Raw genomic sequence first — 26,366 nt, forward strand, 5'->3', positions numbered from 1 at the left:
TACTTGTTTCTCTCTCTCTCTCTCTCTCTCTCTCTCTCTCTCTCTCTCTTTTTGGTGGTGCTGGGGATTGAACCCAGGACCTTGAGGCATGCAAGGCAAGTACTCTACCAACTGAACTATATCCCCAGCCCAGTTTAGCTCTCTCTTTTTTTCTATTGATGTGATAAATTACATTTATTGATTTCCGTATGTTGAACCATCCTTGCATCCCTGCAATGAATCCCACTTGATTGTGGTGCATGATCTTTTTGATATGTTTTTGTATTCTATTTGCCAGAATTTTATTGAGAATTTTTACATCTATGTTCATTAGAGATACTGGTCTGAAGTTTTTTCTTTCTTTCTTTCTTTTTTTTTTTTTATGTATCTTTGCCTGGTTTGGGAATCAGGGTGATATTGGCCTTGTAGAATGAGTTTGGAAGTGCTCCCTCTTTTCTTTCTTGAAATAAATCATGTTGTTTAGTTAGTATAGCTCTGTAGTATAATTTGAAATTGGGTATTGTGATTCCTCCAGCATTGCTTTTTTTTTTTTTTTTTTTTTGCTGAGAATTGCTTTGACTATTTTGGGTCTTTTGTTCTACATAAATTTTAGGTCAGTTTTTCCCTAGTTCTGTGAAGAATATTATTGGTATTTGGTGGGGATTGTATTGAATCTGTAGAATGCTTTTTGGTAGTATGGCCATTCTAACAACGTTGATTTGCCTATCCATAAACATGGGAGGGCTTCCCATATTCTAGTATCTTCTGTTTTTTTCAGTGTTCCATAATTTTCCTAGTAGAGGCCTTTCACATCTTTGGTTAGATTTATTCCTAGGTATTTACTTTTTTTTTTTTTTTTAAGCTACTGTAAATAGACTTGTTTTCCAGATTTGTTCTCAATGGGTTCATTGTGTGGGTGGAGAAAATCTATCTATTGATTTTTGTATGTTGATTTTGATTCCTGAATTTGTTTGTCAGATCTTAGAAGTCTTCTGGTAGAACTTTTAGGATGTTCTAAATATAGGAACACATTATCTGCAAATAGGGATAATTTGACTTCTTTCTTTCCTAGTTATATCTCTTTTGTTTTTTTCTAATTTCTCTGCTAAAATTTAAAGTACTATATGGAGTAAGAGCGGTGAGAATGGACATCTTTGTCTTATTCCTGATTTAAGAGGAAATGCTTTCAGTTTTTCCCCTATGTGTTTAACATTTTGAGGAATTGCCCAGTTATTTTCCACAGTGGCTTCACCATTTTACTTTCCCACCAGTATATAAGAGTTCCAGTTTCTCCATATTATCACCAACAGTATGCTTTTTTTTTTTTTCCTTAGTATGTTCAGTGTGTTAATTGCCTGATTGATTCCAGGGATTGAACCCAGAGGTGCTTAAACACTAAGCCACATTGCTGGCCTGTTTCTATTTTTTATTTTGAGACAGGATCTCCTAAGTTGCTCAGGGCCTCAATAAATTGCTGAGGCTGACTTTGAACTTGTGATCCTCCTTCCTCATCCTCTGGAGCCACTGGGATTATAGGCCTGGGCTACTGTGCTTGGCTTGTTTTTATTTTAATATAGCCATTTTGCTAAGCATAAGGTATTATCCTATTGTGTGTGTGTGTGTGTGTGTTTTCTTTTTCCTGTACGGGGGATCAAACCCAGGAACTGACCCCGTTAGGCAAGGGCTGTACTCTGAGGTATAACCCAAGCCCTGCTTTTCACTGGCTTGATAGTGTTCTTTGATGCACAAAGGATTTTAATATTTATTTATTTTGGTACTGAGGATTGAACCCAGGGTCCCTCTTCCATTGAGCTACATTCCCAACCCTTTTTATTTTTTATTTTATTTTATTCATTTATTTTGAGACAAGGTCTCACTACGTGGCCCAGGTTTATGGATAGGCAAATTAACATTGTCAAAATGTCCGTACTACCAAAGATTTTATTTATTTATTTATTTTTTATTTTTATTTTATTTTATTCATTTATTTTGGGACAAGGTCTCACTAAGTAGTCCAGGATGGTCTTGAACTTATGATCCTCCAGCCTCCTGAGTACCTGGCATTATAGGTACATGCCTGACAAAAGTTTTAAATTTTGATGTAGTATACAATTGAGCAATGTTTTTCTTTTGTTGTTTATGTTTTTGGTGTCACATCTAAGAATCCATTGTGAAATTTAAAGTAATGGATATTTATTCCTGTTTTCTTCTAAGAGTTTTATAGTTTCAGTTTTAATCCAGAAAACAAAAAATTAAAAATTTTAGGTTCTAATTAATTTTGAGTGAAATTTTTATGTGGTGTGAGATGGTAATTTAACTTCATTCTTTTGCATTTGGAAATCCAGATAGCACAGTAATATTTGTTGAAGAAACTTTCTTTCCCCTTGAGTAGACAGGTACCCTTATCAAGAATCAAATGGGGGGCTTGGGGTTATGGCTCAGTGGTAGAGTGCTTGCCTTGCATGTATGAGGTTTTGATCCTCAGCACCACATAAAAATAAATAAATAAAATAAAGGTGTTGTGTCCATCTACAACTGAAAAAAAATTTTTAAAAAAGGAAGAAAAAAATAATCAATCGGGGCTGTGGTGCTACTCATAATCATAAGGACTGGGGAGGCTGAGGCAGGAGGATCGAAAGCTACAAGCCAGCCTTAGCAAGTTAGTGAGCTCCTGTTTAAAAATAAAAAATAAAAAGTAAAAAGTGTTGGGGATGCCATTCAGTGGTAGACTGCCCCAGGTTCAATCCCCACACCATACACACACACACACACACACACACACACACTTGACATATAGGCTTATTTTGACTTTCAGTTCTGTTCCATTGGTCTATATGGACCATTAAAAAAAAAAAATACTATTTTAGTTGTAGATGGTCACAACACCTTTGCTGAGGTTGGTTTTGAACTCACCATCCTCCTGCCTCAGCCTCCCCAGGCACTTGGATTATGGGCATGTGCCACGGTCCTGGCTCCTACAGATTTTATGGTTATGAAGATTTAGCCATATCTCCCTCAGTTTTGGGATGTGGTCTGTGAAAAGGGTCACAAAAGTCTCCCCTCAGGGTAACTTGGGTTCCTCTTGACATTATTTTGGGTCTGCATTTCTCCTACAGACAACAGTAGTTTTCTGAGGAATGTGACACAGCCTGACCAGGGAGGACTTCTTGGAAAAGAAAGCATGTGGTGGCGGGCACAAGTGGGCCCATTTTATACGATTGTTCCCTTAACTTTGTACTCTCCCCTCTCACGTCTGAGGGGCACTTTATCACTGAGCTATATCCCCAGTCCTTTTTAATTAATTACTTACTTTTGGAAACAGGCTCTTCCTAAATTGCTTGAGAGTCTAAATTGCTGAGGTTGGCCTGGGAGTTTGGATCCTCCTGCCTCAGCCTCCTAAGATGCTGATTCTACAGGCTATGGGTTTGCCCCTTGGGAACCCCCGCCCCAACTTCTAACTTTTATATTCTTCCGTTTTTCTTTCTTTCATTTTGTAGAACTGCTTTCGCTAGACCTGCCAGTACCATGTTGAATAACAGCGGTGGAAGCAAATATCCTCCTACATGATTTTTGCGTCATAACGACAAAGTTCGTTTATGTCCTAACTGGCTTGGAATTTCAGGGACTATTCTAGATGTTCTAAGTTACTGGGGCTATGGAGACTTGAGGGTTCATGGAGAGGGAGTCTGTGGTGTCAACCTATGGTGGCTGGTAAGCTGTGCGTGTAGGAAAGACGGTCCCAGTCTCCGTGCTGAGTCCCATCCTTCTTGAGCCCTTAAAATACTTTTATCTCCTGGTATCATCATCATTCAAGGAAGTCAAGTCGATCAGACCTTAAAACGATTCGTCCACCTTAGAACCAACGAATGTCAAAGCTGGTCCTCCTGGGGTTTTGCCAACAGGCCACTTAGATCGGAAAATAGTGAAAACTTAAAAAATAATCGGGGCGCCAGTCAGGAGTTAGAGCAGGGGGAGCTCCCCACCTACTTCTCTCCCTGCACAGAGGCCACCTGCCCCGCTCCACCCACGCCCCGTTCTCAGCCCTCCCATTGGCCGACCGTCACAGGGCCCATGCTCATACGAGGGCCAGCAGCCAATCAGCGCGCCTCGTCCCCTCCCAGCCCGCCGCGCTAGATGGCGTGTCTCCGTGCCTTCCGCGGCACGCCGGGAGTTGTAGTCCATGTTGGGTTTCTGCCCACAGTGACGGGACACCACGAACTACTTGACCCAGAGAGCCTAGCGCCGAGCGCGGCCGGATTTTAGGGATACCCAGCCAACAATCCAGATCAAACGAGACCCAGCGTCCCGGAGCAGGTGAGCGAGGTCGCGTGGAGGTGCTGGAGGTGCAGGTCCGCTGTCAGCCTTGCCTCTAGCGATGCTGTGGGTCACTGCAAGCCCAGCCTGTCGTGTCGGAGCTTGACATTTTGGGGGTCGGTGGGCCCGACGGGCTGGCCTTCTGTGCTTGCGGAAACTTCTAAACTTTTGCCCGAAGCACCCAGTATGCCGAGGTCCGGGTTAGTTTCTGCTGCGAGTCCTGCCCGCCTGGCCAGGGTTGCTTCCAGGCCCTCTGCGCAGTCTCAGCGCTTCTGCGAGACTCGGAACTTTCAGTTTCCGTGCTCCAGACCACACGTCCGCAGCATCCATGGTTCCAGCCCCGGTTCTCCCTTCCTTGGAGTTTAAGTTCAAAGTCGGGCCCTGCCACTGCCGGCAAAGGGAGACCTTGGCTGCGTTTGGCTGTGCTTCTACTGAGCTATTTTCCCTACCTCCTAGACCCTCAGTTTGGCTTCTAGAATTATAGGGTGGTTTAAGGGTCCTCCTAGCCCCTAGTCCTGGGGTACTGTGTTCTGTACCGCCTCCTCCTCCAGTCTTGTCCTTATAGCGTTGAAGACACTCAATTTTAGCTGTCTTAATTTTAAGTAACGATCTGCTGGGGCTCAGTCACCCAAACATATTTTTTCTTTCTTTCATATCCTTCTTTGTATAATTGCCCCCAAGTTTAGTCCACAAGAGGACGGGGCATTCTGGACCAGTAGCTAAAAAGTTGATTTGGGGATGATAGGGGGAGCGGCCACCATGCATCTGCCTTCGGTACTTGCCCCTGCAGGGAGTGCACAGTACCCCTCCCTATGCCACCTCTACCATGCCCCTGTCCCGCTGGCTGAGATCTATGGGGGTCTTCCTGCTGCCAGCCCCCTGCTGGGCGCCCAGGGAGAGGTTTCTGGGTTACCTACGGCGGCCCTCCCTGGTGCACGGGTGCCCAGTCCTGGGGGCCTGGCACAGTGCCCGCTGCTGGTGCCAAGTGTGGACAGAGGAGCCTCGGTGAGTGTGGTTGGGGTGAAGGGCCTCGGGGAGGGGAGCACCTGATCAGGTTCCTCATTTGTCCTTCCTCTTCTCAGAGCACTTTGCTCCTCTCTCAGAATGAACGGAGACCAGAAATCAGATGGTTATGCTCAGGAAAAGCAGGATTTCATCCAGCACTTCTCCCAGATAGTCAAGGTGCTGACTGAAGATGAGATGGGGCACCCAGAGACAGGAGATGCTATTGCTCGACTCAAGGAGGTGAGGGATTAATGACCAGAGGAAACAAGACCATTTGTCACTGCATATGTGTGGAATTTAGCTGGGGCTTTCTGGGGCACTAGCATTCGGGTTCATTTTGACAAAATTTTATACCTACAAGGAATTTGATTTCAATCCCTGTTCCCTTGGGGACACTTCTGACAGATGTAGGAGGAGACTTTCACCTGGTTTGTGACTCTGGAGTGGGTGAGGAGTGGGTGAGGCCTGGGTACATATATTTATTCAACCTGCTTTTTGGCTCTGTAGAAAGCGGGCCATCCAAACTGCTTCATATAGGAGTGGAGGCCTTTAACCTGGTAAATCTTGGATTTTAGTGTCCTGAAATCATAAGGTGCTGTTTTGGCAGACGAATGGGAGGAGGCAGTTTGAGGTGGTCTATGTTCCCAGAGCCCTGATGGAAGCTAGGGTGTCATCAGAAGCCTCTGTTCCAGCAGTGAACTATTGCTGTAATACTTAAGTTGCTTTTTTCTCCCCTTTCTTTTATTCTCTTGAAGTATCCAGTAAATTGGATTTATAAATTGCTGTCTGTCTCATCTGTCTGAAGGGAACCAAGGGAAAGGGGAGGCTTTGTCGACGTTGGGATGGGGACTAAAAGAGAAGGCTCTCCTTTATTAACACTGGTTGAGAACGGGGCAACAGAAGGCCCTGACAGGAAGACACCATTGGAGGATTAGATGGATCCCACAACTTGGGTCCCCTCTGAGTTCTCGCTAACTTGGAGGGGCCTGGTCTTAAATACAGGATTTTCAATTGAAGATGCATGGAATTCTGGGCAGGAGGGGGTGGTTGGGAAAGCAACTATGGGTTGTGTAAGGGAGAGGGAGGTGGGAAGGATCTGCGTAGTCCAGCCATTCCCACAGTGTGCACTGTTTTCCCTGAGTCCTGGGCTTGGGGACAGAACTGAGATCGCACCTAGAGCCTTTAAACTTACTGGGGATGACAATGCAGAGTACAAAAGAAAGAAACCCCCTGGGGAGCTCTTCTCACTGTGCTCTGGGACTTTGGGACAGGGGTCAAGAAGTAGGAATCCGGGACTTCCTGGAATGGGAATTGGGATTGGAGAGGGTGAAGTTCAGTAGGTGGTTAGAAATGGAAGTTGCTCTTGCGTGGACCCTGATGCCCTGTCCCTCTCCCTTGTCCCAGGTCCTGGAATATAATGCCATTGGAGGCAAGTACAACCGGGGTTTGACGGTGGTGGTAGCATTCCGGGAGCTGGCGGATCCAAGAAAACAGGATGCTGATAGTCTCCAGAGGGCCCTGACAGTGGGCTGGTGTGTGGAGCTGGTGAGAGGGGTGGGGGAAGGGCAGGAGAAGAAGAGGGTTCCTAGAGTTGGGGGGAGGGGAGGGATGAACCCAAAACTTGTTTCTAGTTTTTGTTTATATTTCCTGTTCCTAGTGTGGTGTAGCCAAATTTAGGCAGAGTGAATTACTCCAAGAGTTAACTGATTAACCAGTAAGGGCAACCTCTTGCCATTAGGTACATAGAATTTAACAGAAAGGTGTTGGCTTTTTCCTCTGAGCAAAAGATAGCCATAAAAATGATATAGTTCTTCCAAAAGATTATTGTGAAGTATAAATTGAAAATCAGGGGCTGACTAATAGTTTTTGAAAATGTTTGCAACTTAAATCCCCTACATTTAACATAGCAGATGATTTTGAGCTGGGGTTGTGGCTCAGGGCCAGAGCTCTTGCCTAGCGTGAGGCACTGGGTTCAATCCTCAGCACCACATATAAATAAAGGTCCATTGACAACTAAAATATATTAAAAAAAAAATCCCAGATTTCTTGCATTACTTGGAAGATCATAAGATCCAGGTCTGTGTTCACGTATAGCAGCGCCTGCTGAAGGCACATCATGGCTGCTTCCCCCAAGACATGGTACATGCTCTCATGTGTGTGGCTCTGGTCTCCTTCAGTTCCTGCATCTCCTTGCCTTCTGTACCCAGGTATCCTGACCCTTGAAGGTGTATGGTTGCTAGCCTGGCCTAGAGGCTTAATTGGTGGAAGGGGGACTGGATTCCAGTAATATCCAAGGTGTATTCCATATTCAGGTATTCCTAACTGTCTCCTAGATGTCCTTTATGGCTATTAAATATATATATAGAGAGAGATAGATAGATAGATAGATAGATATAGATATAGATATATATAGATATATCTCCAGGCCCAGTCAAAGCTAATGCATTACAAAAACCAACCAACAAACAAAACCCAAACTAATGTATTGTGTTTGGCAATTTTTTTTTCTTTCAGTCTTTACTTTTTTAATATACTTTTTAAAAAATAAATTTTTTAGTTTTAGGTGGACACAATGTCTTTATTTTACATTTATGTGGTGCTGAGGATCGAACCCAGTGCCTCATGCATGCTAGGTGAGCACAATACCATTGAGCCACAACTATTCTACTCTTTCAGTTTTTAGAGTAGAATAGTTCCTTTACCACAATTGACTTTTCCCCTGAAGTCTAGGCTGACTGTTTGGTAGAGTGGTGCCTAATCTAATTGGTGTCTGTGTGATCCTTTCTTTATATATGAATTCTTCCTAGGGAGCTAACCCCAATGCTGAGGTCCTACCCCTATAGATGCTCATTTAAGTGATCTGGATGGGATCCACCACTATGATATTTATAAAGTTCTGCAGATGGGGTTAGAATCATTGATGGAGGAGTAGATTGAGAGAGGCCACAGAATCGTGGAGACCTTGGTTGAACAGTGGTGGCTAAAACAAAAATTGTCCTTGGGAAGAGGCAGTGGATGCATGGCTCCAGAGAACCATGTCACTCCAAATAAATGCAGTGTAAATAAGGCCTCTGTCCCCAGTGTGTGCCTCCATTCTGCTCCCCTGGGGTAAGATCAGCATTAAAAGTTCAGATTGATGCCTCCTCCATGTGGGTCTTTCCAGGAACACCAGCAGTGACTGCAGAGGCCTACACTTGAGCTGAGGCCATTGCTTCCTGTTTCCCCAACAGTGTGACCCATCAGAGCACACAGGATCAGGATGGGGTAGAATTTTAAAAGCCGTATCTTATTATTTAATTTTGCAGTACTGGGAATTGAAACCAGGGATGCTCTACTACAGAGCTACACCCTGAGCTCCTTTTTTTTTTTTTTTTTTTTTTTTAAAAAGAGAGAGAGAGAAAGAAATTTTAATATTTATTTTTTAGTTTTCGGCGGACAAAACATCTTTGTTTGTATGTGGTGCTGAGGATCGAACCCGGGCCGCACGCATGCCAGGCGAGCGTGCTACCGCTTGAGCCACATCCCCAGCCCCATGAGCTCCTTATTTTTTATTTTGAGACAGGGTCTTGCTGAGTTGCCAAGGCTGGCCTCAAGGTTGTGATCCTCCTGCCTCAGCCTCTTGAGTTGCTGATGGTACAGGTGTGCACCACTGTGCCATGGCAAAAACCATGTCTTGAAAATCTGCTTAAGAAATGAGTGGCCTGATTGCAAGAAGAATCATGCAGAGTTTTCTTTCATTTGCTTAGACTAGGAAGCACCCATTCTGAGGCTAGTGCTGTGCTAGGCTGTAGAAATGCCAAGAGGAAAAACATGTCCCAAGTCCAAGGAGTTTATGGTCTAGATAGAAAACCAAGTCAGCTGGGCACATCAGTATGTGCTTGTAACCATCGTGACTGAAGCAGGGAGATGTCAAGTTTGAGGCAAGCACAGCAACTCAGACCCTTGTCTCAAGATAAAAATAAAAAAGGCCGGGTGCCGTGGCGCACATCATCCCAGCAGCTCGGGAGGCTGAGGCAGGAGGATTGCGAGTTTCAAGCCAGCCTCAGCAATTTCTAGGTCCTAAGCAACTCAGTGAGACCCTGTCTCTAAATAGAACACAAAATAGGGCTGGGGGTGTGGCTCAGTGGTTGAGTGCCCCTGAGTTCAATCTGCTGTACCAAAAAATAAAACTAAAAAAGGACTGAAGATAGAGCTCTGTGGTAGCTCCCCTGGGTTAGATCCCTGTACTAACGAGAAAGAGAGGAAGGAGAGAGAAAACCAACAAGATACCTTCAGGGGGCTGGCACTCGGAAGGGCAAGCCTTTTGCTGGTATTTAGGAGTGTTTAAAGGTATTTACAGTTCCATGGGTACAGATTATTAGGCAGATTTCAGTTCCATTCAGTTACACCTGCTCCCCTATATAAACTACACAGTAAGGCTGTGTCCCTCGTCACTAGGATTTTGAATGGAATGTTGGCTGATGTAATAGTGTTCAGCCGCCTTTTAAAAGTCATGGAGGTAGCTGTGTGCAATGGCACAAATGTGTAATCCCAGTAACTTGGGAGGCTGAGGCAGGAGGATCACAAGTTCAAGGCCAGCCTTAGCAATTTAGTGAGTCTCTATGCAACTTAGAGACCCTGTCTCAAAATAAAAAATTAAACAATGGCTGGGTGTGTGGCTCAGTGGTTAAGTGCCCTTGGGTTCAGTCCCCAGTACTGAAGCAAGAGGATCAAAAGTTCAAGGTGAGCTTTGGTGACTTAGTGAGACCCTGTCTCAAAATAGAAAATAACAAGGGCTGGGATGTAGCTCAGTGGTAGAGCACCCTTGGGTTCAATCACCAGTAGTGGGGAGGGGTAAAGTCAGGTAAAGGCAAGTTGTATGAAGAAATCTTTTTTTTTTTACTTTTTTCTAAAAGTAAGCATTAAGTTTGTTAATGTTTTTCATTGAGGAAGAGATCTTCCTTGGGCTGGGCTGTAGCCTTGCACCTGTGCTGCACTGGGTTTGATCCTCAGCATCACATAAAAATAAATAAATAAAGATACTGTGTCCACCTACAACTAAAAAAATATATATTTAAAAAAAAAAAAAAAAAGAGGGAGAGAGAAAGATCTTCCTTTAAGCATTCATTGAGATTTTTGGCACAAGGAGGAAGAGGAAGCATGAAGGTGTCTCATTATCTCCAATGCCAGTGACAGTCGGAAAGGCTGATTGAAGTTGTCAGAGGTGTTTTCTGAACTCTTAACCCTGTTTTTAGGTGGGGAGTCTGAGCCAAAGAGGTCATGTAACTTCAAGGTCGTCTGTAACTGAAGTCCTCAGAAGCAGGAGCTGTTTTTCTGGTAGAAGGCACGTAAAGGGGTCTTAACTCTGTCCTTCCTTCCTTCCCCTAGCTGCAAGCTTTCTTCCTGGTGTCAGATGACATCATGGATTCATCCCTTACCCGCCGGGGACAGCTCTGCTGGTATCAGAAGGTGATGTGGGGGGAAGGTGGAAGTGGGCTTGGGGACAGGCCACAGGGAGGTGGTTATCCAGCCTGATTGAGGTAACCATTCTTGGTATGAATCAAGGCCAGAGATTCATTGCTCATTTTTCCTCTTTGCTCCTAACAGCCAGGCATAGGTTTGGATGCCATCAATGACGCTATGCTTCTGGAAGCATGTATCTACCGCCTGCTGAAGTTCTACTGCCGGGATCAGCCCTACTATTTGAACTTGATTGAGCTATTTCTGCAGGTGTGCTGCAGCCCAGGACCCAGAGCTCAGAGGCTTCCCATAGTAGCCTTGGCCTCTGTAGGGATGTTCCCATCTGCTGGTTTCAGGCACAGGAGATGCTTAGGGTTCCCTGGAAGAGGACAGGAAGGAAGAGGATTAGGGAGGAAGGAAAGGACTGTGAGCACGAGTGGGGGCCATGTGGGGGCCTGGAGTTTCTCTCTTTACTGCTGCCCTTGGGACTCTGCCAGAATGCGGGTTCTAGGCATGGGGTGTAGGGTTCAGAACATCAGGGTCCCCATATGTGGAGAAAATCTGGCTCATGGGCCATCTTCCTCTTAGAGTTCCTATCAGACGGAGATTGGGCAGACCCTGGACCTCATCACAGCCCCCCAGGGCAATGTGGATCTTGGCAGATACACTGAAAAGAGGTGAGGGCCAGAGGGGACCATATCTGGAGAATGAGGGAGGGCTTGGGTGGGGTTGTCCTGAGACCTCTATCTTCTCCTTCAGGTACAAATCCATTGTCAAGTACAAGACAGCTTTCTACTCCTTCTACCTGCCTATCGCTGCTGCCATGTACATGGTGAGTCAGCCTCACCCGCTCTTCCCCGCACTTGTGGGTATTGAGGCAGCAAGGCATAGACAAGACACTTGGACAGTTGGTAGCCCCGATGAATGACTGCGAGGCCTTGAGCAATCCAGTTACTCTCAGCTGCAAGATGGGGATAAGTTCCTGCCTCACAGGACTGTAAAGGTGAACTGAGGCATTTGAAAGTGCTTGGCTCCTAATCGGGGAACTGTGAATCCCAAATAGGAGTTTGGACAGGACTGGGGAGGGGGATAATTCAGGTAGGGAGGGAGGCGGCTGGATTCAAAGGAATGTAGGATTAACAGTCTACCCTGAACTTGGTTCTCCAAGTTTTCTTTTCATCCTGAAAGAAGCTGGAGGTGGCAGAAAGGTTAGGAAGGGGAATCAGATGACTGAGACCGTGAAAGAGAATTTGTGGGCCTCCAAATTCTTCCCTGTTGTGACTCCCAGGAAGGCCTAGTCAAAAATTAGTGGGACAGAGGTTGGTTCATCGGTTAGGACTTCCTAGAATGTCTGAAAGGAGAGACAACTTGGGGACCCAGTAGCAGGACCCCAGTGGATGAAGTATCCCAAGAGGTGAAGGCAGTGAGGGGTTCGGCTTATTGGTCCTCTTCCCTCGTAGGCAGGCATTGATGGGGAGAAGGAACATGCTAATGCCAAGAAGATCCTGATGCAGATGGGAGAGTTCTTCCAGATTCAGGTGGGCCTGAGGCAAGGGCAGAGCGGGGACCAGGCAGGTGTCCCACTGCCACACCAGCCTCTTCATTCCTCCTCTTCTGCCTCCTGCCCAGGATGATTACCTTGACCTCTTTGGCGACCCCAGTGTGACGGGAAAAGTTGGCACTGACATCCAGGACAACAAGTGCAGCTGGCTGGTGGTTCAGTGTCTGCAACGGGCCACTCCAGAACAGCGCCAGATCTTGCAGGTGCCAGAGAGGACCAGGGGTTCCCTGAACTGATAAGAAAAGGGATAGGACAGTGGTTCTTAAGGCACTTGTGTGTGTGTGCGTGTGCATGTGCGTGTGCGCCTCCCACCATTTGACAGTGCTAGCAGATTCTCTTACTATTGTAACTTGGTGAGTATGCATGTGCTCTAGGTGTCTGCAGGGTGGAGTCCAGTGATGCTGCTAACCCTCATCAGACACTGCACAGAACAGCTCCCCAAATGAAATCACCTGGCCGCAGATTTCAGTTGTACCAACATCAAATCCCCAGAACAGAAAAAACTGAGGCCTGAGACCAAACCCCAACATTTTGGATGGGGACAAGAAGCTTGGGATCCAAAGTACCCAGATACTTGAAAATGGGAGGCAGGGGTAGAATGTGAATGAGTGAGTATAGAGGCCTTGAGGCTCTGGGGAAGACAAAGCCCATTTTCCTGCTTCCAACCCCTTCCAGGACAATTATGGGCAGAAGGACACCAAGAAGGTGGCCCAGGTGAGGGCACTGTACGAGGAGATGAATCTACCAGCTGTGTTCTCCAAGTATGAAGAAGACAGTTACAGCCACCTTATGAGTCTCATCGAGCAGTATGCTGCGCCCCTGCCCCCCACCATCTTCCTGGGGCTGGCCAACAAGATCTACAAGCGGAAAAAGTGACCTAGAGACTGCCAGGGCAGGGAGGGAGGGGGGCTCTTAATAAATTATTGTGTAATCTTCTGGTGGTTCTCTTCTTGCTCCAGCTGAGAGTTCTGTGTGTCCGGAATGGGCGTGGGCTGGTGGGGATGGGGGCGGCAAGGTAGCTCAACTGGTGCCAGATATTGTGGGTCATGGCTCAAGAAACCTTTGGGATTGAAAACTGAGCAAGGTCTAAGTGGATGACACAGGCACAACGTCAAGGACTGAAGGGTGGGTCTAAGCTACGCCACGCCCATGCGTGTATGGGTGCGGCTGCGCAGCGGAGTGGGTTGTCCTAGTGCCCCTCCCCTCTGCTCTATACCCGGCAGGGCGGGGACCGCGGGAACCGCTGACCACCCCAGGGCCGGAGCAGTTCCAGGAGGACCCTGGTGAGGAGGGTTTGGCCGCTGGGTGTGGTTGGATCAACCGGGACACTGGGTGGGGCAGGAGAAGGAAGCAGGAAAAATGAATAGAGAAGGGGTGGGGTTCGGTGGGTGGTGGCTGGATGATGGAGAAGACTGCGAAGAGAATTGTGTGACACTGTTGCGAGCGGATAAGGGCGCACCAAAGCTGCAGGCTGCATTACCTTGAGGGGCAGATGCAGAGTTGACAGCTGACAGCGGCTCCCTCCTCCCGCTCTAACCTCTTCGCTTTACTGTATTAAGAAGCCGAACCCCGCGCCTGCTTCTCTCCATCCACCTCATTTCCGAATACCTGGGCGGGGTCCCCTGGGGCTCTTTCCTCTGGGAGTGAAGGGTAGACTGGAGGGCAGGGCCAAATTGCTGCAGAAAGGATCCCGGGTCCGTCCTGGGCCCCATCCTCTTCCAAGCTCCCCCACGGAGATCCAGAGCGCAGCCGCATTATCTGACCCTCCCTCCTCTATTCCCGGGGGGTTACATTCGACTCCACCTGCAAACACTGCAGTGGAAACTAATGGCCAGTCGATGCCGATTTGCATCTCATTTGAATATTTTCCAAAGCAGCCAGAGCCTCCCCAGGCCTGCTCCCGCCGTCAGTCACCTCCGTGTCCTTCTCATCGCCCTAACTGGCTGTCTTTCACCATCCACATCTCCTAGGTCTGCATCTGCGTTGCCAGGTAGGTGGATGTGAGAGGCCCTATTCTGGTTCTCTGGAGGCCATCTCATCCCCGCTGGCATCATGCTGTCCCCTCAGAGGGCTTTACTCTGCAATCTCAACCACATCCACCTCCAGCACGTCTCCCTGGGCCTGCACTTGTCTCGCCGTCCGGAGCTACGGGAGGGGCCTTTAAGCACGCCCCCTCCCCCAGGAGACACCGGGGGCAAGGAGAGCAGGGGCCCCTGCGGAGGGATCCTCGTGGATGCCAACTCCAACAGCCCAGCGGTGCCCTGCCGATGCTGCCAGGAGCATGGACCAAACCTAGAAAACCGGCTGGACCCATCTCAGGAGGAGGAAGGGGCTGCCTCTCCCTCAGACCCGGGCTGCTCCTCCTCTCTCAGCTCCTGCTCAGATCTGAGCCCCGATGAGTCCCCCGTTTCCGTCTACTCGCGGGACCTGCCTGGTGATGAGGATGCCCACCCTCAGCCCAGTATCGTCCCCTTGGAACAGGGGTCCCCACTGGCTTCAGCAGGCCCTGGAACCTGCTCCCCGGACAGCTTCTGCTGCTCTCCCGATTCCTGTTCCGGAGCCTCCTCCCCGCCGGGCCCTGGCCTGGACTCGAACTGCAACGCCCTGACCACCTGCCAGGACCTCCCTTCCTCCAGCCTGGAGGAGGAGGAAGAGAGTGGGGAGCAGGACCTCCCCACCTCTGAGCTCTCGGAGGCGGAGGATGGGAAAATCGACGCTGGGAAAACGGAGCCCAGTTGGAAAATTAACCCCATTTGGAAAATCGACGCAGAGAAAACGGAAGTTGGATGGAAAATCACTGATAACAATAACTCCGACTGGAAAACCAGCGGAAGCACTAACTCTAACTGGAGAGCTGAACCCGGAAAATTCGACCCCTGTTGGAACACCAGCACAGGAATAACTGATTCTGGCTCGAAAGCAGATGCAGGGAAAAGTGATGGGGGATGGAGAAGTGACGTCAGCGAGGAGCCAGTGCCCCACCGGACAATCACGTCCTTCCACGAGCTAGCCCAGAAGCGCAAGCGGGGCCCGGGGCTGCCCCTCACACCGCAGGCTAAGAAAGATCGCAGCGACTGGCTCATAGTCTTCTCGCCGGACACCGAACTCCCACCGACCGGGTCGCTGGGTGGCTCCTCCGCACCTCCCCGAGAAGTCACCACCTTCAAGGAACTCCGCTCCAGAAGCCGCGCCCCGCCCCCGCCGGTCCCGCCTCGAGACCCCCCGGCTGGCTGGGCCTTGGTCCCGCCCCGCCCGCCACCCCCACCCGTGCCTCCCCGGCGGAAGAAGAATCGACCTGGGCTGCAGCCCATTGCGGAGGGGCAGCTCGAGGAAGGCAGGGCGGTCAGCCCGGCGGCTGGTGAGGAGGCCCCAACCCCGAAGGAGCCGGAGCAGCCCGGAGCACCAGCGGGCCTCGAGGGTAAGAGGCCGCCGAGGAAGCGGGAGGAGGGCTGGGCTTTAGCCTCGCCCACTCCTCCGAAGCTTCCAACCCCGTCCCCGTCTCCCCTCCATTCTGTGTCACCCACCCTCCCCGCCCCTTTATCAGCGAGCGCTCCGGGAAAGGGAAACTGGATGGGTCACTGGGTTACGGGACTAACTCTTTGCTCCCTCTTTCTCCCGCTCCTTCTCGCCTGGCTGTCCATCCCGCTCCCCTTCTTCCCCTCTGCGCCTGCCCCGCCAATCCTGCCTGCAGCCGGTCCCCTTGTGCTCCCTCGGCCCCTGGTTTTTCGGTTCTCGGCCGACGGGCGCCCCCTGTTGGAGGGTGGGGGTGCCGGCGCAGCTGGGTCCCTGCTCCTGGCGCCCCTGGCCGAGTGGCCCGGCACCGGGCTGCGGCTGCTGGGGGCGCCAAGTCCCCCAGCGGAGCAGCTGCTGCCTGTCCGCCTGTCCCCAGTGGGAGCCTATTCGCCTCCGACTCGGGGGGCCCTGCCCTGCCTGGCCAGCCCCGAGCTGGCACTGCTGCTGTCCCCGCTCTTTCCCAGAAGTAGCACCTTTCCCGCCGCGGCTCCCCCGCCCCGCCAGGTACCCGCCCCTTCGCTGCCACCACCACCTCGTCCGCCGAAGGCCTCTCGCTGGACCAGAAGCCCACCGCCTCCGCCCAGGCTACGTAAGACGGACCCGGGCGAGCCCCACGGGCCACGCCTCGGCGGGCCGCCTGCCCATTCCAGCCCTCCCACCCGCCCAGCCCGTAGTGTGGCTTTCCCCGGGGATTCAGCGGTGCCATCCTTCAACTGGGGCCGGTTCCGAGCGAGTCCGCCAGTGCTGGTCTCGCTGCTCGCGCTGTGGGGTGGCGAGGCGGGTTGCTGCTGCCCCGGCTTCACAGGACCCTGCGCGGGCGGGCTTCCCCGGCCTGTCTGCTCGGTCGGGGTCCCAGCAAGTCCAAGTCAGGGATCTCGGGTCACACCTGTGTGGAATTCTGCGGCCCACGCAGTCTGACACTTCCCTGCCTAGATCCGGGAGGGTGGGGGGCGAAACACCCTGGAGCCCATTGGCCCCGAAGGTTCTGGTCACTCCTTTCCCAGTCCCGTCCCACGTGGGATGAGGGAAGCGCTGTCCGCCAAGTTGGCTTGGGACCTGGGTTTCCCTTTCCCGGCGCCTTTGCCCTCCAGCATCCCGGTCTCAGGGTCTCACCTCCCCGTTTCTCCTCCCTTTCCCGTCTGTCTTTTCATTGGCTCAGGCTCCCCACGTGCTCCCCGGGCCGGCCGGCCTGAGGCGGGACGCAGGGCAGCCCCTCCTGTCCCTCGCCTAGTCACCTCTCGCCCTACAGGACCCAGACGGCTGGGCGGGGCTTTAGCGCGGCGTCCCACTCCGGGACTTCCTGGACGGAGGAGGTGGGAGCTGGGGCCTGAGGGCAGGAAATAGGAGCCGAGGTGGGGGACGGCGAGAGCCGGGTTCTGTGCAGGATTTCGCTCGGGGGGGTCGGGTAGAGCCGCTCCTTGTGGCCCTGTTCCTTCTCTCCCCAAGACCTTTCATGGGCAGGGTCTCTGCAGAGCCGCAGGAGATGACCGTGGCAGAAGCCCGGCGTCCTTGGGGGTAACCCTTAGTAAGCGTCATTGCGTCCTTCTTCCTTTACCCAGTTCGTAGTTCCTGGTCGTTCGCGGGTGTTCCTGGGGCGCAGCGGCTGTGGATGGCAGAAGCCCAGAGTGGGACTGGGCAGCTGCAGGAGCAGAAAAAAGGTAGGCTGCCCTGAGTCCGGACCCCTGACTTCTGAAGGAATCGCTCTTCACTTTGCATTCCTCAGGCTTTAAGAGTCAAATTGCATAAACCAGCTTCTCCGTGCCCTCTGGCTATGCCCAGGATAGAGGGCAGGGCTTTGATAGAGCTTCCCTTCCTCATCCCCTCCCAGGTCTCCTGATAGCTGTCAGTGCCTCAGTGGATAAAATCATCTCCCACTTCGGGGCTGCCCGGAACCTGGTTCAGAAGGTGAAGGTGGCTGGAGGAGGATGTTGGGGATGTGGAGATTAATGTAGCTCTGGGGGCACAACAAGACAGAGGGTGGCGGTGGTGACTGGATCCCTATTTGGACTGACTCGAGTTGTGCCACCTCCAGGCCCAGTTGGGGGATAGCAGGCTGAGCCCGGATGTGGGGCACCTGGTGCTGACCACCCTCTGCCCAGCCCTGCACGCCCTGGTGGCAGACGGACTGAAGCCTTTCCGGAAAGACCTCATCACCGGGCAGCGCAGAAGCAGTCCCTGGAGTGTGGTGGAGGCATCTGTGAAGCCAGGTGAGAGGGGAGGGCAGGGGACCCAGCAGAGCAGGGCCAGGACCTGGCTGACCATGCCCCCTGCCCCCAGGCTCCAGCAGTTCCCTGGGGTCCCTGTACAGCCAAGTCAGCCGTTTGGCCCCGCTGAGCAGCAGCCGCAGCCGCTTTCATGCCTTCATCTTGGGCCTCCTCAAGTGAGTAGTAGCCTTCTTCCCACTGCCTCTCCTGGCCCTGGGACCACTGGGCATCATGTGTGGGACACAGTAGTGTCCCCTGTCCTTGGAGAAGGCCTCTCCTCCCCCAATTTCGTCCCCATCCTCTGCCCCAAGAGGACCAGAGTCCTCCATCTCCCTGAATTGGCATTCCCTTTTTTCTTCTCCCCCAGCACCAAGCAGCTGGAGCTGTGGTTTTCCAGTCTCCAGGAAGATGCAGGTCAGAGGCTCAGATGGGAGTGGATAGGGTTGCTGGCCTAGAAGGGAGGGAGGGAAAGTGTTTCTCCAGTTGGTTTCCACTGTTACCAGAATATTAATCCAGATCTCTGATATTATTATTAGCCTTTTGCTTAAAACTCTTCCAGGGGATCTTATTGCCCATGTGAGGAAAGATTCAAAACAGGGAAGCCGGGCTTTCTAATCATCAGTCTTCCTGGGTGGTCCTTCTTGCCCCAGGGCCTACTTTGATGCTATCCCTCCCTCTAGAAACCTGCCTCTGCCCCTTCAGTTTCCTCCTTACTCTCATTCATCCTGTGGGTCCTTCCTCAGTGAGGTTCCACCTCTGCGCCTTGTTTTGTGGGTGCTCCAAAAGCTCTCCTGTGCTTCACCTTTCTAGTCTCTTGTTAATTTGTTACCTCCACTTGATCTACATGCCTGTCCCTCTGGAGGCCATGGTTCCACATGGGTAGGGAAATGTCCAGCTGTCCCCCTCTCTGACTTGGAGTGAGGCCTGGGAGGATGTTTGGGTACAGGGCAGGGGCTGATATTGGCTTTCTCTTTCTCAGGCCTGTTGTCCCTTCTGTATCTGCCCACGGGATTCTTCTCCCTGGCTCGGGGTGGCTGCCCATCCCTGTCCACAGAGTTGCTGCTCCTGCTACAGCCATTGTCGGTGCTCACCTTCCACCTGGACCTGCTCTTTGAGCACCACCACCACCTGCCCCTGGGCCAGCCTCAGGCCCCTGCCCCTCCAGGCCCGCCTCCAGCCCTGCAGCAGACTGTACAAGCCATGCTGCACTGGGGGGGGCGGCTGGCCCAGAGTCTCCGGGGCACTTCTGGGGAGGGAGCTCCCAACCCTTCACCCCCTCCAAGTCCTCCCACACCAGTCAGCTGGTGGGAGCAGCTGACCCAGGCCTCCCGGGTCTATGCCTCTGGGGGTACTGAGGGCTTCCCTCTTCCCCGGTGGGGACCCAGGCGGCAAGGACCTGCAGCTGAGGGTACACAGGAAAGACCTCTGCCTGCAGAGGAAGTGGCACCAGGCAGAAGTGTGTGGCTTGGGAGACTGTTTGGCGTGCCTGGGGTCCCCACAGAAACTGAGAATGGAGCCTTAAAGTCCAGGTATTGGGGTACCTTGTCTGCTCTGTGACCTTCTGATCCCCTCAAGTGTCTCATTTGAAACTCCCTAGTGTTGGGCAGTGAGGTGCATGCCCGTAATCCTAGCATCTTGGAAGGCTGAGGCAGGAAGACTGCAGCCTCGCATTGCTGAGACTCTGTCTCAAAATAAAAATGGCTAGGGATGTAGCTCCATCTTAAGAGAGCCCTGGGTTCAAACCCCAGAACCACAAAACAAAATAAAAACTCCCCAAACTCTATGACTCCAGATGCTTTAGATGAGACTGGCTTTTTTAATGCCCTTGGAACTAAAAATAGTTATATTCTTAAGTAGTTATATTTTAATGGTTGTGAGTGCCTAAATAGTGATCTTGATTTTACCTCTTGGTCCTCATGGCCCTCAGCCTAAAATATTTACTATCTGGCCCTTTAGAAAAGGAAAAATATTTGATTCCTGTTTTGGGGCTTGACCATTGGTGGATCTTTTGTGGCTTCAAGTACTGTCCACGGAATATCTAGATCTTTCTTGAACCCTGCTGGTTTCATAGGTCCTTGTGAATTTTGGTGTTGTATACCTTTGTTGTCATCTCCCTAATCATTTCAAAGGTACTTGTGTCCCACAGCTGCCACTTCTTTCAGCAATGACCAGCTCCTGACCTATTTGGGGCCTCAGCCTCTTTCTCCTTCCAAACCTCTGGGTTCTTGCATTCTTTTTCTGGAAGTGGACTGACTTCTGTGATCCTATGTCCTTCCCTCCAGGAGACCATCCAGTTGGCTGCCCCCAACAGTGAGTGTGTTGGCTCTTATGAAGCGGGGGGCACCTGTTGAGACTCCTTCTCCAGAGGAACTTGTGGCCTCAGTGCCCAGCATGGCACAGGCCCACAGGTAAGAACGAGGGAAATACACCTGTGAGTAGTTAATATAGGTGTGTTTCTGTGGTCATAGAGTGGATGGTAGGCATGGAAAAAGACTTTGGACTTTGAGATCATAGTGCTTATTTTGCATTGCATCTTTGCTATTTATTACCAGTGTGGCTCTAATTTCTGAATCTTAGTTTCTTTCTTTGTAAAAGGAGGATAACTTGTAATCTTTGCTATGGTTGCTATGAAGATTAAATATAATTTTATAAAACATCTGGCACACAGTAGGTGTGTGTACACTAAGGGATTGTTTGTCTATTTACTGGGGTGTTATAATTTGGCATCAGAGACTACTACTACTTTGAGGTCTTTTGTGTTCTCTCAGTCCATTGAATTAACCTTAATTTTTTATTCAGCAATATTTTGGAGGGTACAATTTTTGGGGTTCTGGAGACCAAATCCAGGGGTGTTCTACCATTGAGCTATATCCTCAGCCCTTTTTATTTTGAGATGGGGTCTCCCTAAGTTGTTGAGACTGGCCTCAAATTTGCAGTGCTCCTGCTGGAGCCTCCTAAGTAACTGGGATTACAGGTGTACACCACTGCACCCAACTTGGGTACACCTATATGTCAGTCATGCTAAGCAAGGGAATACAAAGGTGGGACTATTGTAGTCCCTGCTCTCAAAGGGCATGGAATCCAGTGGAGATACCAATGAACAGATGAGCAATTGCAGTTTAGTATGGTAAAGACTAGGAAAGGAAGAACAAGCTGTTTACAGCCATGTCCCCAGGCTTGGGAACACTAGGGAAGCTCAGTGATGGTGTGAGGATATGCATTTGGCAGGAAAAACAGGAGACAAAGTGGAGAGGCCCATTTGTGGTAAGGAATAGTGGGTGCATAATGGAGGGGGTCAGTGGACCAGCTAAGGAGGCTGGGTTTTATTAAGACATCCTGGGAGCCTTTGAAGGATCTGAAGCCTGGAAATGATGTGCTTGCTCAGGTTTTAGAAAGGTCTCTTACTGCTGTGTGGAGATTGGGACTGGTGGGGAGGTCAAGAGAGACTCACAAAGACTGGCTGGTGATATGTAGTGGTACAGAGAGACCATAAAGGCCTAAACTAGGACGGTGGCGGTAGGATTGAAGAGAAAGAATAGCTGGCATAGTAGGAGATAAACACCAAACAAGTTTTGGAGATGGACTGGATGAGAGGAGTGAAATGATCACATTTTTGCCAGGAGCAAATGAGTAGGAAGTTGTGCCACTATGAGGGACTGGTTTGAAGTGTTAAGAGAATTTCGTTGGCCTATGTTGAATATGAAGCACCAGAAAGAAGTGCTAGTCATGTCAAGTAAGAGTGGGTTTGGTGCTCAAGAGAGGCTAGGGTCACAGGGAGAATCAACATATTGATGTCTAGTCCCCAAGTGTCTTCAGGGTTTTCAGAGCTGAGCCAGCAGGGGCACTCCATACAGTAGAGAGTAAGAGCCAGGCACAGTGGTGCACACCTGTAATTAGGCTGAAGCAGGCAGATTGTGAGTTCAAAGCCAGCCTCAGCAACTCAGCAAGACCTTGTCTCTAAATAAAATACAAAAAAGGGCTGGGATGTGGTTCAGTGGTTAAGCACCTCTGCGTTCAATTGCTGGTACCAAAAACAAACAAAAATAAACCAAAACCCACATTCCCAAACCAAAACTACCACCAAACAACATAAACAAAAACCAAAACTAAAAAAACAAAAGCAACCCCCAACACCACAGGGAATGAGGGTGGAGAACCAGGTACCCACATCTCTCTCTCCCATTGTTTTCTTCTGGCTCCTGTAGGGCAGTTCGGGCTCTCTGTGACCACACTGCTGCAGGACCTGACCAGCTAAGCTTTCGGCGTGGAGAAGTGCTGCGTGTCATCGCCACAGTGGATGAGGACTGGCTCCGCTGTGGGCGGGATGGCACGGAAGGGTTGGTGCCGGTGGGATATACCTCCCTTGTTCTCTAGCCCTGGCTTTCCTTTCCCGTGTATGTCACCATTTTGTCACCTGGGAAGGGAACAGCTCATGAACACTATGTAAACTGACCATACCAAAAGCCTTTTTCCTGTCTGCAAAATGATATTTCTTCCCACATCATTTCTGCTAATATTTAAAATAAACTTTCCTTCTTCCCTCCATACCCATCTGTAAGGTGAAATCTGCTCTTCTAAACATTAAAGAGGAATCCCCTTCCATGCAGACCTTCTACTCTTTCCCCACCTGTATAAGGGAACATCTCCTTACTATCTGTAAAATGGAACCTAGCCCCCTTCTCCATCCCAAGTGGACTGTGCCAGTACAGGATATGCTGTGGTCCTCAAGCCTAGAAGGGCCTCTGGTCTCCTACCTGTGTATTCTTTCTGTCCCATGCTGCCTGTATTTATGATGTACTCATGCTGTGCTAGGTGCTGAATTGAAGCCTGGACACCCCTGGTGGGTGGGCCTGTGGTATTGGTCTGACTCTTTCCTCCTTTGTCCCAATAAAGAGTGGGAGTTGAATGTGTGTGTGTCACTGTGGGTTTCAGGACATAGGGTGTGGGGGAGGGAGAGAGGTTCTCTTTCCAGAGGCTGAAGGCAGATACTTCTTTCCTAGTTCAACTGCAGATCTTAATGCTCTCTGAGGAATGGGTAAATGGCCCCTGTTTGGTGCTTGGAATCACACACTTCAGTTCATAGGAACTGAAGTAAATATAGGGAAAGAGGGAAGACTTAGCCCTTGAAATATTACTTATTAGATTCATATCTGAGATGAAGGAAAGAATTACAGGCTTTTAAGAAGTGACCTTTTTTTTTTTTTTTTGGTGGTACTAGGGATTGAACCCAGGGTTGCTCTACCACTAAGCTACATCCCTAGCTCTTTTTAGTTTGTGTTTTGAGGCAGGATCTCACTAAGTTGCCAAGAATGGCCTCAAACCTATGATTCTTCTGCTTTAGCCTCCTGAATCGCTACATTACGGGCATGCACCACTGTGCCCAGTGACTTTTTTTTTGCAGTGCTGGAGATCAAACCCAAGTGCTCTACCACTGAGCCACACCCCTAGTCCAACATAATTTTTTTCCTATTTAATATATATATGTATATATATTTCTTCCCATTTAATATATATGTGTGTGTATCTGTGTGTGTGTGTGTGCACACACACACACACAGAAAAACATCCCTCTTTTTTATTCTTTGAGACAGGGTCTTAAGTTGTTTAGAGCCTCTATAAATTGCTGAGGCTGGCTTTGAACTTCTGATCCTCCTGTCTCAGCCTCCTGAGCCACTGGGATTATAGGCCTGAATCATAATGCGCGGCTTCCTCTTTAATATTGCTACTGGGTGGGACATAATTTTAAGTAAAAACAAAATAATTTTACATCTGTTCCTTTGTTAGGAGTTGGTGAGGTTTTTTTGTTTTTTAAATCTTTTGAAATAATGAGAAGAGCTAAGATATTTCAGAGGGGTGAGGATGGGGTTGGGAATCATTATAAGGGGTTGTCCAGATAAAGGAGATATTCAAAGGCTAAAAGAATAAAAAGCTACAGTTATGACCATGCAACAGGAGAATTTGAGAAGGTGACAGTTATGATGTGAGAAAGGCAAAGAAATTTGGAAATTTTCTTTTTCTTTGGAAACTTGGCTAAAGACACTGGTTAAGGGGGACTTTGGGGAGATAAAAATCTTAGATTCAAAGCTATGGAAGTAGTCAGAAGTAGGTCAGGTTAGACTCAAATGACTCATACTTTTGTCATTTCCTAAGATTGACACGTTCTCCCCTTCTACTCAATTCATGTTATCCATTTCCTGGCTTTGTTATTTTGTCTTTAGCTGTGTTTTAGGGAAATGTTTCTCAAACTGGATCCTAAGGGTCTCTGGGAATCTCTTAGGAGTCTGAGTTCTTGAGATTATGAAGTTCCTTCAAATTGCAAACTACTACCACAAAAGAAGTTGTATTTTTGCCAGGTGGAGTGGTACATGTCTGCAGTTGCAGCTACGGAGAAGGTTTATGCAGGGGGGCTCCAAATTTGAGATTGGTTTTGCAATGTAGGGAGACCCTATCTTCAGGTATGTGATAGTGAATATGGAAGAAAGCTATTACTATGGGGACCAATATTTCTCAAAATATCTGCAGAGTAATTGTGGGAAGCCCATGATTTCTAAGGTCTTATAAACAATTCTATTATAGCTTTCATTTTCCATGATGCAACCTGCTCTCTCCTATTCCCAAGTGCTTGATTTTAATAATTATGAAGAGCCCCAAAGCACTGTTGGGACATTAATGAGATCTGGCTTGATGTGACTTTTACAATCACAGTAATGGTTCTCAGGCCTGTGCAGGTGGTAACTTAGCAGTGAGACCTCCTTACTGAACATAAAGTAGGTTAATCAATGATATAAAATATAGTTTTGTAACTATGTAATCTTAATTAGTATGGCTATGACAGGTATCAAAGGTTAAAAAAAAGAAAGGTAAACAAAATTTAATACTAATGTATCTTTTTTTCCCCAGTCATGAAGAGACTGTCATTTAACAGTGACACCATTCTTTTTTTTTTTTTTGGGGGGGGGTGCTGGAAATTGAACCCAGGGGTGCTCTACCACTGAGCTACTTCAACCCTTTTTTTGAGACAGGGTCACTTCGACTTGAACCTTTGATCTCCCTGCCTCAGTCTCCTGAGTAACTGGGATTACAGACATACGTCCCTATGTCTAGCTTTGTATCTGGTGTTGAATTCCAAGCTGTTATAGGAGATTTGAACTTTCATTTTTGGGGGCACTTTACTACTAAACCACATCCTGTCATTTTTATTTACTTTTTACTTTGAGACAGGGTCTGGCTAAGTTGCTGAGGCTGTCTTTGAACTTGTGATCCTCCTGCCTCAGCCTGAGTGTCTGGGTTTATAGGTTTGCACCACCATGCCCAGTGGACGTTTGAACTCTTTATGTCAATTGTCATAAGTCAATTGTCTTACTGCTTCTGAGTAACTATATCTTACCTGAGCTTCTAGCCTACATGTCTGATCTGTGCCTGGAAGAAATTTTTGTCCTTTCAGTTACTTACTGTAGTGGGTTTTATCTTCCTTGATTAGTATATTCTGAAACTTCTATTTGAGCACACAAACCACAGGGATTCTGGCTCCAACACTAGTAATTTTGGCAAGTTACTTAACTTTCCCAGTTTTCACTTCTATGAAAATGAGAATAATAACTTCAGAGGGCTATTATGGATATTAATGAAATAGCTATGTGATCTTGGGCAAGTTTTTTGACCTGTCATTCCCATTTCCTCATCAATACTAAAAGGACTGTTGTGAGGATTAATTTATACATGGAAAAGGTTCTTATGATATAAATGGTCTGGCACCTAGCCCCAAAAAAGTGGCCTCAAGTTGTTGCTAGCCTCAGAGGTTCATGAGTATTAAATGCCATAATGAATGTGTGTCCAAAGGATGAATGTACAGAATAGCATGGCATGTATGAGAAACAGATGATTCTTGGTGTGGTGATCGCTGTGCTGCTGATTGGTTAGGCTGGATCTAAAAGAAAGATCCTAGAACTGAAGAAGTGGCTTTACCCAGCAGTCCACAAATGCTGAGTGTGGTCAAGGGGCCCAGGATGCTGATAACATGGTTTTGGAGAGATTCCCTGAGAAATATGATGGAAAGGAGGCTGGAAGATCAAAGGAGGTAGGAAAGAGGGGGAAAAAATAGGAAGCTCAGCACTCCACAGTTAGGAAAAGTTTTTTTTCCATTTAATACTAGACTTTCAAGGATTGAGATGCAAGCTTTTTATGCAATTACATCCAATGTTAAAATTGGTAATACATAATTTACAAAGATTAACATCAAAACAATCATCTATTTAGATATGCTTTTGTAAAAAGGAAATATATTAGCAGCATTTATATTTTCCGCAATCACACAGCCTACAGACATGCAGACTAACTCTGTATCTATTTGC

At 48.8% G+C, this 26,366-nt stretch overlaps 2 protein-coding genes across 8 annotated transcripts; both read left to right on the forward strand.

Annotated features, from left to right (window-relative positions):
• Positions 1–4,181: 4,181 nt before the first annotated feature.
• Positions 4,182–13,233, forward strand: Fdps (farnesyl diphosphate synthase). Of its 3 annotated transcripts, XM_076862132.1 has the most exons (11): positions 4,182–4,293; positions 5,084–5,298; positions 5,376–5,538; positions 6,703–6,843; positions 10,666–10,746; positions 10,885–11,007; positions 11,326–11,414; positions 11,497–11,569; positions 12,198–12,275; positions 12,367–12,501; positions 12,974–13,233. In XM_076862132.1, the coding sequence occupies exons 2-11, from the start codon at positions 5,120–5,122 to the stop codon at positions 13,172–13,174; spliced, it is 1,263 nt and encodes a 420-aa protein (XP_076718247.1). In that variant the 5' UTR covers positions 4,182–4,293; positions 5,084–5,119; the 3' UTR covers positions 13,175–13,233. The 3 variants fall into 3 exon arrangements, with proteins under 3 accessions (XP_076718247.1, XP_076965966.1, XP_076718248.1); XM_077109851.1 differs by lacking the exon at positions 5,084–5,298 and having other exon boundaries at positions 4,183–4,293; positions 5,397–5,538; XM_076862133.1 differs by lacking the exon at positions 5,084–5,298 and having other exon boundaries at positions 4,184–4,293.
• A 268-nt stretch (positions 13,234–13,501) lies between these two features.
• Positions 13,502–22,921, forward strand: Rusc1 (RUN and SH3 domain containing 1). Of its 5 annotated transcripts, XM_076862140.1 has the most exons (11): positions 13,502–13,581; positions 14,269–15,716; positions 15,990–16,400; positions 17,371–17,469; positions 17,640–17,716; positions 17,844–18,018; positions 18,089–18,191; positions 18,383–18,429; positions 18,995–19,544; positions 20,298–20,423; positions 22,221–22,921. In XM_076862140.1, exons 2-11 carry the CDS (start codon positions 14,351–14,353, stop codon positions 22,387–22,389), a joined length of 3,123 nt encoding a protein of 1,040 aa, XP_076718255.1. In that variant the 5' UTR covers positions 13,502–13,581; positions 14,269–14,350; the 3' UTR covers positions 22,390–22,921. The 5 variants fall into 5 exon arrangements, with proteins under 5 accessions (XP_076718255.1, XP_076718257.1, XP_076718256.1 ...); XM_076862142.1 differs by lacking the exon at positions 15,990–16,400; XM_076862141.1 differs by lacking the exon at positions 13,502–13,581 and having other exon boundaries at positions 14,151–15,716.
• Positions 22,922–26,366: the final 3,445 nt, after the last annotated feature.

The sequence above is a fragment of the Callospermophilus lateralis genome, chromosome 7, assembly GCF_048772815.1.
Source record: "Callospermophilus lateralis isolate mCalLat2 chromosome 7, mCalLat2.hap1, whole genome shotgun sequence".
Lineage (NCBI taxonomy): Eukaryota > Metazoa > Chordata > Mammalia > Rodentia > Sciuridae > Callospermophilus > Callospermophilus lateralis.

Coding starts and splice junctions, on each gene's coding strand:
- Rusc1 (XM_076862140.1), top strand. CDS start 14,351: ATGCTGTCCCCTCAGAGGGCTTTACTCTGCAATCTCAACCACATCCAC. Junction 18,192..18,382: donor TTCATCTTGGGCCTCCTCAA/GTGAGTAGTAGC, acceptor CTTCTCCCCCAG/CACCAAGCAGCTGGAGCTGT. Junction 20,424..22,220: donor AGCATGGCACAGGCCCACAG/GTAAGAACGAGG, acceptor TGGCTCCTGTAG/GGCAGTTCGGGCTCTCTGTG.
- Fdps (XM_076862132.1), top strand. CDS start 5,120: ATGCCCCTGTCCCGCTGGCTGAGATCTATGGGGGTCTTCCTGCTGCCA. Junction 5,539..6,702: donor CTATTGCTCGACTCAAGGAG/GTGAGGGATTAA, acceptor CCCTTGTCCCAG/GTCCTGGAATATAATGCCAT. Junction 10,747..10,884: donor AGCTCTGCTGGTATCAGAAG/GTGATGTGGGGG, acceptor TGCTCCTAACAG/CCAGGCATAGGTTTGGATGC.